The 12,197-nt window shown below is 54.9% G+C and overlaps 1 protein-coding gene across 6 annotated transcripts in view; it reads right to left on the reverse strand.

The window, feature by feature from the left end:
* Positions 1–12,197, reverse strand: part of SUN1 (Sad1 and UNC84 domain containing 1) — a 43,219-nt gene that overhangs the window by 17,534 nt on the left and 13,488 nt on the right. For all 6 annotated transcript variants that reach the window (XM_008156022.3, XM_028131938.2, XM_028131939.2 and 3 more), the window contains exons 2-6: positions 12,077–12,173; positions 3,762–3,950; positions 2,261–2,430; positions 1,431–1,457; positions 1,167–1,331 (exon numbers count right to left, since the gene is read on the reverse strand). In XM_008156022.3, the coding sequence (XP_008154244.2) occupies positions 1,167–1,331; positions 1,431–1,457; positions 2,261–2,430; positions 3,762–3,950; positions 12,077–12,153 (628 nt within the window). In that variant the 5' untranslated portion in view covers positions 12,154–12,173. The remainder of the gene's footprint in view (positions 1–1,166; positions 1,332–1,430; positions 1,458–2,260; positions 2,431–3,761; positions 3,951–12,076; positions 12,174–12,197) is intronic.

The raw sequence follows: 12,197 nt of genomic DNA on the forward strand, positions 1-12,197 counted from the left end.
GGGACTGCTTGGGATGCGGGCTCCACGTGGCCAACCCAGGTTCGATGGACGCCGTGTTAGAAAGGGAGTCATCCCGTCACAACTGCCCTCCCCTCCCCTTCTGCTTTCCTAGTGCGTCCCGACCGCCACAGCAGACAGAGCCACAGCGTCAGAGCTGTGACAGGACCTCTGAAGTCCTGGTACCGGCGTCCATTACGTCCAGCCCTGCAGGCTGACCCACACTCAGACTGAGCGCACGGGAGCAAGGACTCGGACATGAGGCGATGCAGTTTCAGCCCAGGGCTCCCCAGCCTCCCACGAGCATGTGAGCAGGGACCACAGGCAGAAGGTTGGGCTGGTGTGGAGGGCCCGAGCCAGCAGGGGCATCTCAGCCACACGACGGAACCTGGAGGGAAGCCTGCAGCTCTGGGGCAGGAGGCAGCCCCGCAGCCCGGCCTGCGGAGGCCGCAGCAGTTCCAACAGTCACACAGCTCCAGAGCCTCCCAGGGCCTCCATGCTCCAGCACCTGCTGCCAGTGCCGTGCCTGCCCGCAGGCCAGGAAATGAAGCTGCCACCCCAACAGGCCAGGGCTGAGCTGTCCCCGAAATGAAGCTCCCTCAATCATGAATCTGGAGACCAGGGACTGCGTCCTCACTCCCACTGGCATGAGGCCCCTCTGGCAGGAGGCGAAAGCACCCCGCGGAGCTGCTCCGTGGGTGCACGTGTCTGAAAGTGACCGCACAGTCCCAGCAGCTTCATCTAAGTGCAACTTGAGACTTTCAGACACTCCTGGGACAGAAACACTAACCACATGAAATGTAAGTGGATGGCCCGACTGGCGTGGCTCAATGGTTGAGCGTCAGCCCATGAACCAGGAGGTCATGGTTCAATTCCTGGTCAGGGCACATGCCCGGGTTGCGGGCTCAATCCCCAGTGTGGGGTGGGTAGGAGGCAGCTGATCACTTTCTCCCTCTCTGAAATCAATCAAAATATATTTTTAAAGAAATGTAAGTTGAAAGAGGATGAGAAGGAGCATAGCTACTTTTTGGTGCATTTCTTAAACTTTTACAGGATGATTTTGAGTTCAAGTCTACGACAAAGTGCAGATGCTGAGGCCTGTGATACCAGGTTTGTAAGAGGAGACGTGGAATCTTTTCCTACCACTTAAACAAGCGAGCAGGACTTACGTTTCTGATTCCTGTCCCTTGAGTAGACCCTGGAGGAGGTGCCGTGCGCGGGGAGCGTGTCCTGGCGCTCGGACAGCAGGGTGCAGGCCCTGCAGGTGTAGCCGTTGCTCCAGGCTGCGTCTGCGGCCACCTTGCCATTTCCCTGAACGACAGCTTTATTGCCACCTGAAGGTTTCAAAAAGCAGAGGGGCCCTGTTGCTCACAACCTGTGGGCCCTCACACTCTATCTTAAAACATAGGGCAGAAAAAGGACTGAGTTATTACCTTTAAGATCTCCATCATCATCAAGACCTAAAACACACACATATTTTTGTAATTGAGCTCAAATGATCAAAACAGAGCAAAGCCCACTCAAAAAAGTAAAGGTTACAATGGTTAATGACTCAGCGTTATGGCGCTGGTCAATATTTACTTCCTAAACGCCTAACATTCATGGCAATTTCTCCAATACACACACACCCTCTTTTGACGGAGGTGGAAGGACATTGACGAAAATGCATACATGCACCCACACGCGCACACTGCCCGTGCTAAGGATGCAGCATGCAGGCAAGGTTTGCGGGACCAGCCGTTTCTCAGACACGGCAACCCCCCACCCCCCTGCTCGCTGCCTTGCTCCCTAGAGCGGCACATAACTCCTGGAACAAGCTTGGGGCTTCCGTCTGCTGAGGCCGGCCAGGACACGGAGGGGACACAGCACGGCTCTGCGCCCATCAAAGCTGCCGCCCAAAGCATGCCATTCCTTGCAGGAGTGGGGTCGCCCTATGGCTGCCTTCAGGCAAGTCAGCTCAGTCCCTGTGTCCATCCTGGGTGCTGTCCAATGGCTCACAAACACTGCCTGCCCTCTGCTGAGGCCAGGGAGCCTGAGTTTACTGCTCACGGACGGCCAGTGCCCACAAGTGACGCGTTTGACCAGCAGCTCTCGCAGTAGCTCTCCGCTTGCTACCTGACCAGCAGACTGTGACACATTCTATGCAGCTTCCTGCGTGGGCTTTGTGAGCCTGAGCAAAACCCTGACCTTACGGGGCTCCACTGGCCATGACCTCCCTCCTTCCCGAACAATCTGAGCAATAACCACACCGCAGACAACTCACCCCAGAAGTGGTCCACTTTGGTCTGTTCTCGGATCAGAGACTCGTCCAGCACGGGCGGCCGTAGACAGGCCGCGCCCTGCAGACTGCTGCTCTGGCCAGCAGCAACCTGCCTCGAGGGGCGGTTTACACTAAAAGCCAGTTTGCTCGTACTTCTGTGCTGCTTTGCTGTTCTAAAAAGAAAGAAAGAAGGAACAAGTTCATAGACTTTTTCTTGTTAATACAAAATGATTGTATTTTACACATACAAAACCTTTGAGAACAAACCACAGCATTTAAAATTTTTTGAAATATATTTTTACTAATTTCAGAGAGGAAGGGAGAGGGAGAGACAGAAACATCAATGATGAGAGAGAATCATCGATTGGCTGCCTCCTGCATGCCCCACTCTGGGGATCGAGCCCGCAACCCAGGCCTGTGCCATGACTGAGAATGGAATCGTGACCTCCTGGTTCATGGGTCCATGTGCAACCACTGAGCCACACCAGCTGGGCTAAACATAGCGTTTTTAAGGCAGCATCTCTGTACAGCTCTCTGCTGTAATGAAACACCCACTCATCTGGAAAAGGGAGTCCTAAGTTGGGGTCCAAGAGCTCCTTCTAAAACTGCAGTGGTTAGTAGTTAAAATAACCTGGTTAAAAGCAGCCTAAGTATGAAAATAAAAAAGCATATGATTTCTAAGTCTACCCCCTCCCTTTTTACACCAAGTGACCACACACTCGCACACCCCATTCTACTTCTCAGTCACCAGGAAAGACGGTAAGTCCGGCAAGCATTCCCAGTGAGCACAGTGACCAAGATGAAGGCCTTGAACACTAACGCTATCGCCAAGACCAGGAGCAGAAGCCCCTCGAGGGAGCAGTGCTGGGTGGGAGCAGGCAGCGGGCCCAGAGGGCGTGCACATGGCGTTAGGATACCTGGTCACCGTGGGTGTGCCCACACCGCCGGGCATGCCCACACCACGCACCAAGCTGTAACCACCGCAGCTTTCGGTCTCTTGCCGAGTCTCCAGGGGGGAGGGAGGTGCAAACTCCGTCTCTAAACTCTGAGAGGACTCCGACCAGAGCATCCAGCCCCACTAGGCCAGCAGCATCCCTGCTGACAGCCCCTTCCCCGCTCCCGACAGAAGAGCCTGCGGGGAACCTGTCACTCACGTGGCCCACAGGAGACCTCAGGCCCACTCTGTCTCGAATGCACACCGAGCTTGCCCACTGTGCTCCTCTGGGCACAGGCAGTCTGTACTGCACACGGTTTCAGTAACAGACTGGCTGCAATGGCCCCGCCCCTAACAGCCTCTGGTGGCATGTGCCCATGTGATGGGCACCCACACCTCCCCAGGCTGGCAGACCTGGGGAACCTTCCCCTCACACAGCCACGAGACCACTTGTGGGTCTGTGTGCACACCTGTCCTCAAATTCAAGAGCTGGTCTTACAGGCCACGAGTGTGTGCGTTTGGCTCTAACTGGTGTTAGCACGTGTGTGAGCACAAAGGTGCGGGGCTCACCTGGCCGTTCTGTCCTTCAGGGAGGCTGTGCTGCTGAGGCAGGAGTCGGCGTCCCCCGCCTGGCCCCCCTCAGTGCCGCACACAGTGGTAGCCAGGCGCAAGCTACGCCGGGACATTCTTGGAGAATCAAACACGGGGTCCAATCTGTGCTCAGTCTCGAAATCCAGAGCATCAGAAGAGTAACTGGAACTGGAAGGAGAGCAGGGTGTCAGAGAAGCATGCTCACAGCACCGCTTTAAACACACAAACAGGAACAGAGGAGGTGGGACCTGTGGTGCCTTTTTAGAACACCCATACCATTGTGACGACTTTTCTACAAGGCAGGCAGGCCGCGCCCAATCGGTGCAGGGAAACCAGCCCCCGGTGCCTGCTGTTTAAGTCAGAGCAGACCTGAGATGGCTCGACGCAGCCATGCTGCCTCACAAGAATCCCACCTGCGGGCAATCGTGTCGCCCACACCGATGAAGCAGCAGCAACAGCAACCCTCCCTGGCAGGAATCACAGTCACGAATGACCCGTGGCAGGACAGGAGGAAGCAGGTGCTAGGCTAGACCAGTGGTCGTCAAACCGAGGCTCGCGAGCCACATGCGGCTCTTTGGCCCCTTGAGTGTGGCTCTTCCACAAAATACCACGTGCGGGCACGCAAGTACAGTGCGATTGAAACTTTGTGGCCCATGCGCAGAAGTCGGTTTTCAGCCTGGGCGAGTCTATTTTGAAGAAGTGGCGTTAGAACACTCAAGGGGCCAAAGAGCCGCATGTGGCTCGTGAGCTGCGGTTCGCCGACCACTTGGCCAGACCATCTGCTAGTTTGCCTCTAACGCACCATCGAGCGGAGACAAGCCAGGGAGCTCACTTCAGCCCTCCATGGAGTTAGCGTGAACTCAAAGGTGTGGCCCTCTGTGTTGTTAGCAAGCTTTTCTAAACCAAGAAACCTTCTCTGAGCGCCTACTCTGTGCCACCTCGGGGTGGGACCATGCCTCCTGCCCTGCCCAGCAGGTCCCAGTGGCCGAGCGTGCTCAGGGCTCCCGCTCACCAGGACACATATTACAGGGTCGCCAGCAGGGAGGAGCCACCACCTGGCAGGTAGGAGGAGGTGAGCACAGGTCACTGTGAGGAGGGGAGGGGCAGGACCCGCTGAGGGTTTCCTGAGACCCTGAGGGAGACAACTGCAGACCCAGCGCATGGAGGGAGGGGAGGGGGAAGGAGCCTGGGAGTGCCACGTGTTGCAGAGGCTTCCCACGGGAGCGGTGGTGTGGGACGCCCGCTGCCCAAGCGTGGGAAGGACTTGACAATCGGAGTGAGGTGAATGGGCTTGAGAACAGTTTTGCATTATATTGGATATTACAGAAATAGTTTCCCAACCCAATTCCTCCTAAACTCATTAGATCCGACATTAGAACATGCAGTCACAGCAACAGTAGCTGACACCACGGCTTCACATCACAGTTGTGGGACACGCCACACGCCTTCAGAGGCTGTTTGTGTGGACCTAGGGGCTGGAGTGGGAGCCTGCGGCAGCCACGCTGAGTGTGCAGCAAGGAGGCCAAGGACATAATTTTAGTATAGGCTAAAATTGCCTGTTTTCTTCCCAAAATATTTTATACAACTATTAGTGACCCAGTGCATGGATTCGTGCACATTGAAAGGAAATTAATTAGAAGGTGGCCTGCGGGGCGGGACTGGGCATGACGGGCTGGAGCCAACCTCCGGCGGTCCCTCCCCAGCCGGCGCACCTGGGGCAGCGCAGTGGCTAGAAGTGGTCCCACATCTACAGAGTGAGCAGGGTCTCTCTGGCAGGTTGGGTACCTCAACCTGGCCTGTGGGGATCGGGCTGAAACCGGCTCTTTGACATCCTCCAAGGGGTCCTGGAGTGAGAGAGGGCATTCTGCAAAGTTGCCGTCATACAGGGTGTGGAATGCAAATCCAAGTGTGCAGTAAACCAGATTCGGGGCCAACAGCGCCCCAGCAACAACATCACCCATGGCCGAAGGTGGAATCATGTGGCCCCGCAAGGAATCAATCGGGCTCCCTCCTCTCTGGTTTCAGGGTGCATCACCTGAGAACTGCTGCTGCCAAGTCACTACAGCTCGGCAGCTCCCGCATTGAGCATCTGCCCCCTGGTGGTCAGTGCACATACAACGACCAGTCGGATACTTAGCATATTAGCCTTTTATACATACACTGAGTGGCCAGGTTATTATGATCTCTGAACACATAATAACCTGGCCACTCTGTGTGTGTGTGTGTGCGCGCGCGCATATATATATATATATATATATATATATATATATATATATATATATATGTATGTATATGTGTGTATATGTGTGTGTATATATATACACATATACATACATATATATATATGTGTGTGTGTGTATATATATACATACATACATATATATATATATATATATATATATATATATATATATATTAGAGGCCCGGTGCATGAATTCATGCATGGGTGGAGTCCGGCCAGCCTGGCCAAAGGGAGAGGACATGGGCGGTTGGCCGGCCTGCCTGCTGGTCGAACTCCTGGTCGAGGGGACAATTTGCATATTAGCCTTTTATTATATAGGATACACACTGAATGGCCAGATTATTATGCGTTCAGAGATCATAATAATCTGGCCACTCAGTGTATATAGACTAGAGGCCCAGTGTGTGTGTCCCTCAGCCCAGCCTGCACCCTCTCCAATTTGGGACCCCTTGAGGGATGTCTGACTAACAGGCAGTCGGACACCCTTCTCACAATCCAGGACTGTTAGCTCCCAACCGCTCGCCTGCCTGCCTGCCTGATTGCCCCTAACCGCTTCTGCCTGCCAGCCTGATCACCCACTAACCACTCCCCTGCCAGCCTAATCAACGCCTAACTGCTCGCCTGCCAGCCTGATTGCCCCTAACTGCCCTCCCCTGCAGGCCATCTTGTGGCGGCTATCTTGTGTCCACATGGGGGCAGCCATCTTGTGTGTTGGAGTAATGGTCAGTTTGCATATTACCTCTTTATTATATAGGATTATATGTATATAGATGACTTCAATTTAAGGAAAGCATGTTCTTTCAAAGCAGAGCTCCACATGCAAGTGTGGACCCCTCCATGGGTCACAGATGGCCCTTCATGAACTAACCTCAGGAAGGATGGTGACGGCCAGGTCTGCCCACCTCTGTCCAAGCCACACCCGTGTGACGGGCACAGTCAACCGGGCAATCCAGAGGATGGGCAAAGGCAGCGGCTCTCTCCCTGCCCTCCCCAGCCACCCTGCAGATCACAGGTGGACGGGAAGAAGCCGCTGGAAGAATGTTAGAATGGCAGCCTATGTAGACCACCCGTGGCGGGGTGGGGAGAGGGAGGAGATAAACATGACACGCCCATGTTTCCTAAGCGGTGAGGCTGTCCGAACCCTAAAAAGGTCTATATCTCCTCTCACAGGAAGACACTCCAGGGTCGTTCTATTTAGATTGAAACAAACTTGAAAACAAACGACATCTTACACAGAAAGACCTGGAAGGTCTTCTCCAAACTGGTCACAGAGCTGCCGCCCCCCAGAGCTAAACCAGGCTGGGTTCACGGCAGGGAGGGCAGGGCAGGGGTCAGCAATCCCCTCTTGGGCTCAGCCCTCTTTCCACAGGGACCTGCATCCAGGACCAGCAGGGGCTGTGGCCTCAGTCTGCGCTGGGCCCCGCCATCCTATCCATTCTATGAAACAGGCTCCTCCAGACAGATGCACCTGCAGCCCCAGTGGAAAGAGCCAGACGTCTGCGGAGACCAGAGGAACCAGGCACCCCCGGCAACCCCAGTGTCAATGGGTGCTCAAGCCCTTCACTGGTTCTCTGTGAAGCTGCGGGGGGGAGAGGGGGGCACAAAACTGTAAACTGAGGGTGAGAGCATTAGTGACATAACGGGAGATAAAGAAGGCAGCATCGACGAAGCCCCACAGGGAGCCGAGCTCCACCCTCAAGGGCCAGGTTTCAGTCTGGCTCTCTCCCCAGTAATGTGTTGCTATGGACACCTATTGGTCTTTAAACATCTGTTTAGATGCACTTTTAATCAAAAGACTGAAGGAAATCTCCTGCCGCTGAAAGCCGGAGACTACTATGGACCCTGGGTGGTGAGGAGCTGTGCAGTGGGCAGTGGGACGCCAGGGGGCCCGCCAAGGCTGGTCTGCGGGCCGAGCAAGTCGTGTGTAGTGACAAGCTGAAGACTCTGACCCCACACTCAGGCTCAGCGGTATGCTTTCTGAATATCTACCCCTAAGCTGATCCTCCCACCCTGAACCTTTGTCCCCCGTCTCTCTGGACCTTCACCACAATGTCCTTCAGCCTCAGAGGCCTCCAATCCTGTGATCAGCAGCCTCGGGCTGCGACACCCGCCATGCGGGCCACCGTCCCAGGGCCTGGCCATCTCTTCCAGCTCTCTCTGTTCAGTTCTCGGTGGCTGCAAGGACCAGGGGGTCCCTCTGTCCCCACCCCACAGGTCCTCGCTCCTGCCTGGCAACCTGTGTGGGTCACCTGCTCCCAGGTGCTGACAGCATTGCTAAGTCTGTCCCCTCCTCACTTCCAGTTCACCCTCCCCTGCCTCCACCTCGGCTCTCTAGTCTCCAAGGCCCTGCTTCCTTCTCCCCTCGGAGAGTAGGCAGCGTCGCAGACCGCTCAGGAAGGATCACAGTCACACTGCCATCTGCAGTGCAGGGAACCCCGGAGCCATCGTGCTGCGCCTCCACTTTCTGGGCCTCACTGTCAGGCACCTCTTCTCTCTGCCTTCAGCCTCTCTCTACGGCTCCTTACTGTCCGTGTCCAGACACACTCCCCCTCTCCTTGGGTAAGATAAATAAGTAATCACAGCATGCCCTTCTCTTCCCTTATCAGCCAACCTGTTGGCTACACACACACACACACACACACACACACACACACACCCACTTCACTTCTCTGCCTCTTGGGGTTAAGATCAGGGGTAGAAGACCAACTTCCCGAGACTGAAAGGCCAGCTCCTCCCAGCCAGGCCTGCACCCAGCAGGGTGCCCACCCCAGGACAGGAGGCCTGACAAAGCTCCCCAGTGCTGCCACGCCCACCACCGCAGAAGTGATGGGATTTCAGGGAACGGGGCAAGTGGACAACACTGAGCAAGCTCCCCACCTGAGGGGAGAGACAGACCCCATGCAACCCGCTCAGAGCGCAGCAGGAAGCACCACCTGCCGTGCAGTCATGCCACAAACCACGGAAACCTGGGGCCGACCAATCTCTCCAGCTAACTGCAGCTCCCGGATGCACAGATTCACTCTGCAGACACGTCACCCAGCAGAACGGGAGAGTCCTGTGCAGGTAGACTTTTAAAATAGTTAATAAAAAGAAGACGGCCTGGGAAGCTGGTGCACTGACTGGGTGTCGGACATATGGGGAGCTGCAGGGAGTGGTTTACTGACAGGGCTCTGCAGAGCTGTGCTTGAGTCTCACCTTCAGAGACCTGCTCCAAAACAATGCACGGGGGCGAGAAGGGGAGCCCAAGGGCGAGGCTGCTGATGCCAGGCAGGAGGCAGGGCTGGGCAGTTTCCCAGCAGGAAAACGCTGCCATGACATGCAGAGAGGCCAGGATGGGAAGGAGCCTTCCGGTGCCCACGGAGACTGCACAGCGTGAAGCCGGCGCTGCATACAGAGCCGTCACCAGGAGCTCGGTCAACAGCCCACCAGACAAGAGAGTGGTCAGAGCATCAGCCATGGGTGGGGGAGCAGGACGAGGAGGGTCTGGAGGACAAGGCCGAGAGGACAACTTCTGGGAACCCCCTTCTCCACACAGCAGCCTCGTGTTCTTCCCGGCACAGACCTGGGTACACTGCTCCTTGTTAAAACCCTTCACTGGTCTCCACTGCCCTTGACAAAGACCCAGCACAGCCTGCATAACCACCCGGCCTGTCCTTCGTCCTTAGGGCTCGGCCACCCTCACCACCCACCTCCATCTCTGGGAAGGCTGCCAGTTACTGAATTCACAGTGCTGCTGTCCCCACACAGAGACCCAGACACAGCATCTTTTAAAAACTATAATTAAAATAGGTTATAAAGGCTAAAAATAAATTAGCAAGAATAACAGTTATGCTCCACAAAATAGAATAAGGAATAGTTTACTTGAGCTGGCCCACTCAATCCTATCTAATAAAAGAGAAACATGCAAATTGACCATACCTCCGCTACGCCCACAAGCCACGCCCAGAAGCCAATCAGGAGCACGTATGCAAATTAACCCAACAAATATGGCGGCAGCCACAGAGCTGGAGCAAGCAAGAGGAAGCCAAGCTTCCCACCCGCCCTGGCCAGCCCTGGCCTCTGCTCAAGGCTACAAAGTTTCAATTATAGAAGAAAAATAAATCCCAACAAAAATGGCAGCAGCCACCAAGCTGGAGAGAGCAGGAGGCTTGGGTTGCCCCTGGTGCTAGAGGAAGCCAAGCTTCCCGCCCACCCTGGCCTCCACTCAAGGCTACAAAGTTTCAATTACAGAAGATAAATAAATTCCAGATACCAGGGCCTCCGCTTGGGTTGCTGGGGGGTGTGGCCGTCCTGCAAACCACCACAGGCCCCTCGCCCAGGCCATCCCACGCCCCAAGGGAACCCCCACCCTGATCTGGGACACCCTTCAGGGCAAACCAGCCGGCCACCACCCGTGCACCAGGCCTCTATCTTATCTAATAAAAAAGAGTAATATGCAAATTGACCATCACTCCAACACACAAGATGGCCACGACAAGATGGCCAGCAGGAGCGGGCAGTTGGGAGGGACCAGGCCTGCAAGGGAGGGCAGTTGGGGGCGACCAGGCCAGCAGAGGAGGGAAGTTCGGGGGGGACCCAGGCCTGCAGGGGAGAGCAGTTGGGGGGACCAGGCCTGCAGGGGAGGGCAGTTGGAGGGGACCAGGCCTGCAGGAGAGGGCAGTGAGGGGTGACCAGGCCTTCAGGGGAGGGCAGTTAGGGCTGACCAGGCCTGCAGAGGAGGGCAGTTAGGGGCAATCAGGCTGGCAGGGGAGCAGTTAGGCATCAATCAGTCTGGCAGGGGAGTGGTTAGGGGTGATCAGGCTGGCAGGCAGAAGCGGTTAGGGGCAATCAGGAAGGCAGGCTGACGACCAGTTGGGAGCCAGCAGTCCTGGATTGTGAGAGGGATGCCAGATTGCCCGTTTAGGCCTGATCCCACCGAGATCGGGCCTAAACGGGCAGTCGGGCATCCCTTGAGGGGTCCCAGATTGGAGAGGGTGCAGGCTGGGCTGAGGGACACCCCCCCCCCCGCCACGTGCACGAATTTCATGCACTGGGCCTCTAGTTTCTTATAAAATACTATAGGACTTTTTTTTTTTTTAATATATATATTTTTTATTTCAGAGAGGAAGGAAGGAGAGAGAGATAGAAACATCAATGATGAGAGAGAATCATGGATCGGCTGCCTCCTGCAAGTACCCCACTGGGGATTGAGCCCCCAACCCTGGGCATGTGCCCTTGACCGGAATCGAACCTGGGACCTTTCAGTTCGCAGGCCGACACTCTATCCACTGAGCCAAACCGACTAGGACTTTTAACAAACAAAATAAAGAGTGTGTTACTATGGAAGGTGTGAATAGAAACACAATCATTAAATGTGAGATTTGACTAATGCCCTTAAAAAGTATTGTCCTTAAATGCCCTCCCATGTCCTTAAAGTTCCCATCACCCTTTATCTTAGAAGAGCCACTTCCTGTGCGCAAACCCTGCCAAGGTGCAAAGGCTCTCTAACTGCCAATCAAATCCTAACCATCCAGTGACCCGTCCTTTGGCACTAACCGTGATGTTACGATACTTAAGTGTCCCGTCAATCACCCTTCCTATTTGATAAACTGGACATGCAAAGGACAAGTCTGCACCTTCAGGTCAGAGCACGCCCAAGAGCAGAGCGCTGAGCATCGGGGGGGGGGCTCCGGACCTGGCTGCCCCGCCCCGCCCCACCCTCTGGGGTGCCCCCTCTCAAAGGCAGTCCTGCCAGGAGAGTTGGTGGATAACGATAAGAGACCAGCCATTAAAAGTCCCACGGCCCTGACATCACCACAGAGATTCAGTCCCGGGAACAGCCCTCTGGGTGGAGTTAAAACAGCATTTCATGTGCAATGACTAATCTCTGAGTCATCAGCAATGTACCGTTTTTAAAACACCCTCACAATGTCCATGTCAGTTTGGTAATTTCATAAAAAAATAGTATAGCAAAGTTTATAGATATTTTCTCTTTCTAAACATAACATTTTAGCCCCACAGAGGCCCCGTTAATTCAATGGCAGTTGAGGAGTGACAAGACACACACGCTCACCTGAGTGCATACGTGTAGCCAGTGTTCTCGGGCACACACTGAGGCGGCGTGTATATGTGGAGCCGAGAAAAGTCCATGTTCACGGTCTCAGCTCATACTGCAGAAGGTGGAAAAGCAAGTC

The sequence above is a fragment of the Eptesicus fuscus genome, chromosome 6 (assembly GCF_027574615.1).
Source record: "Eptesicus fuscus isolate TK198812 chromosome 6, DD_ASM_mEF_20220401, whole genome shotgun sequence".
In the NCBI taxonomy this organism is placed as follows: domain Eukaryota; kingdom Metazoa; phylum Chordata; class Mammalia; order Chiroptera; family Vespertilionidae; genus Eptesicus; species Eptesicus fuscus.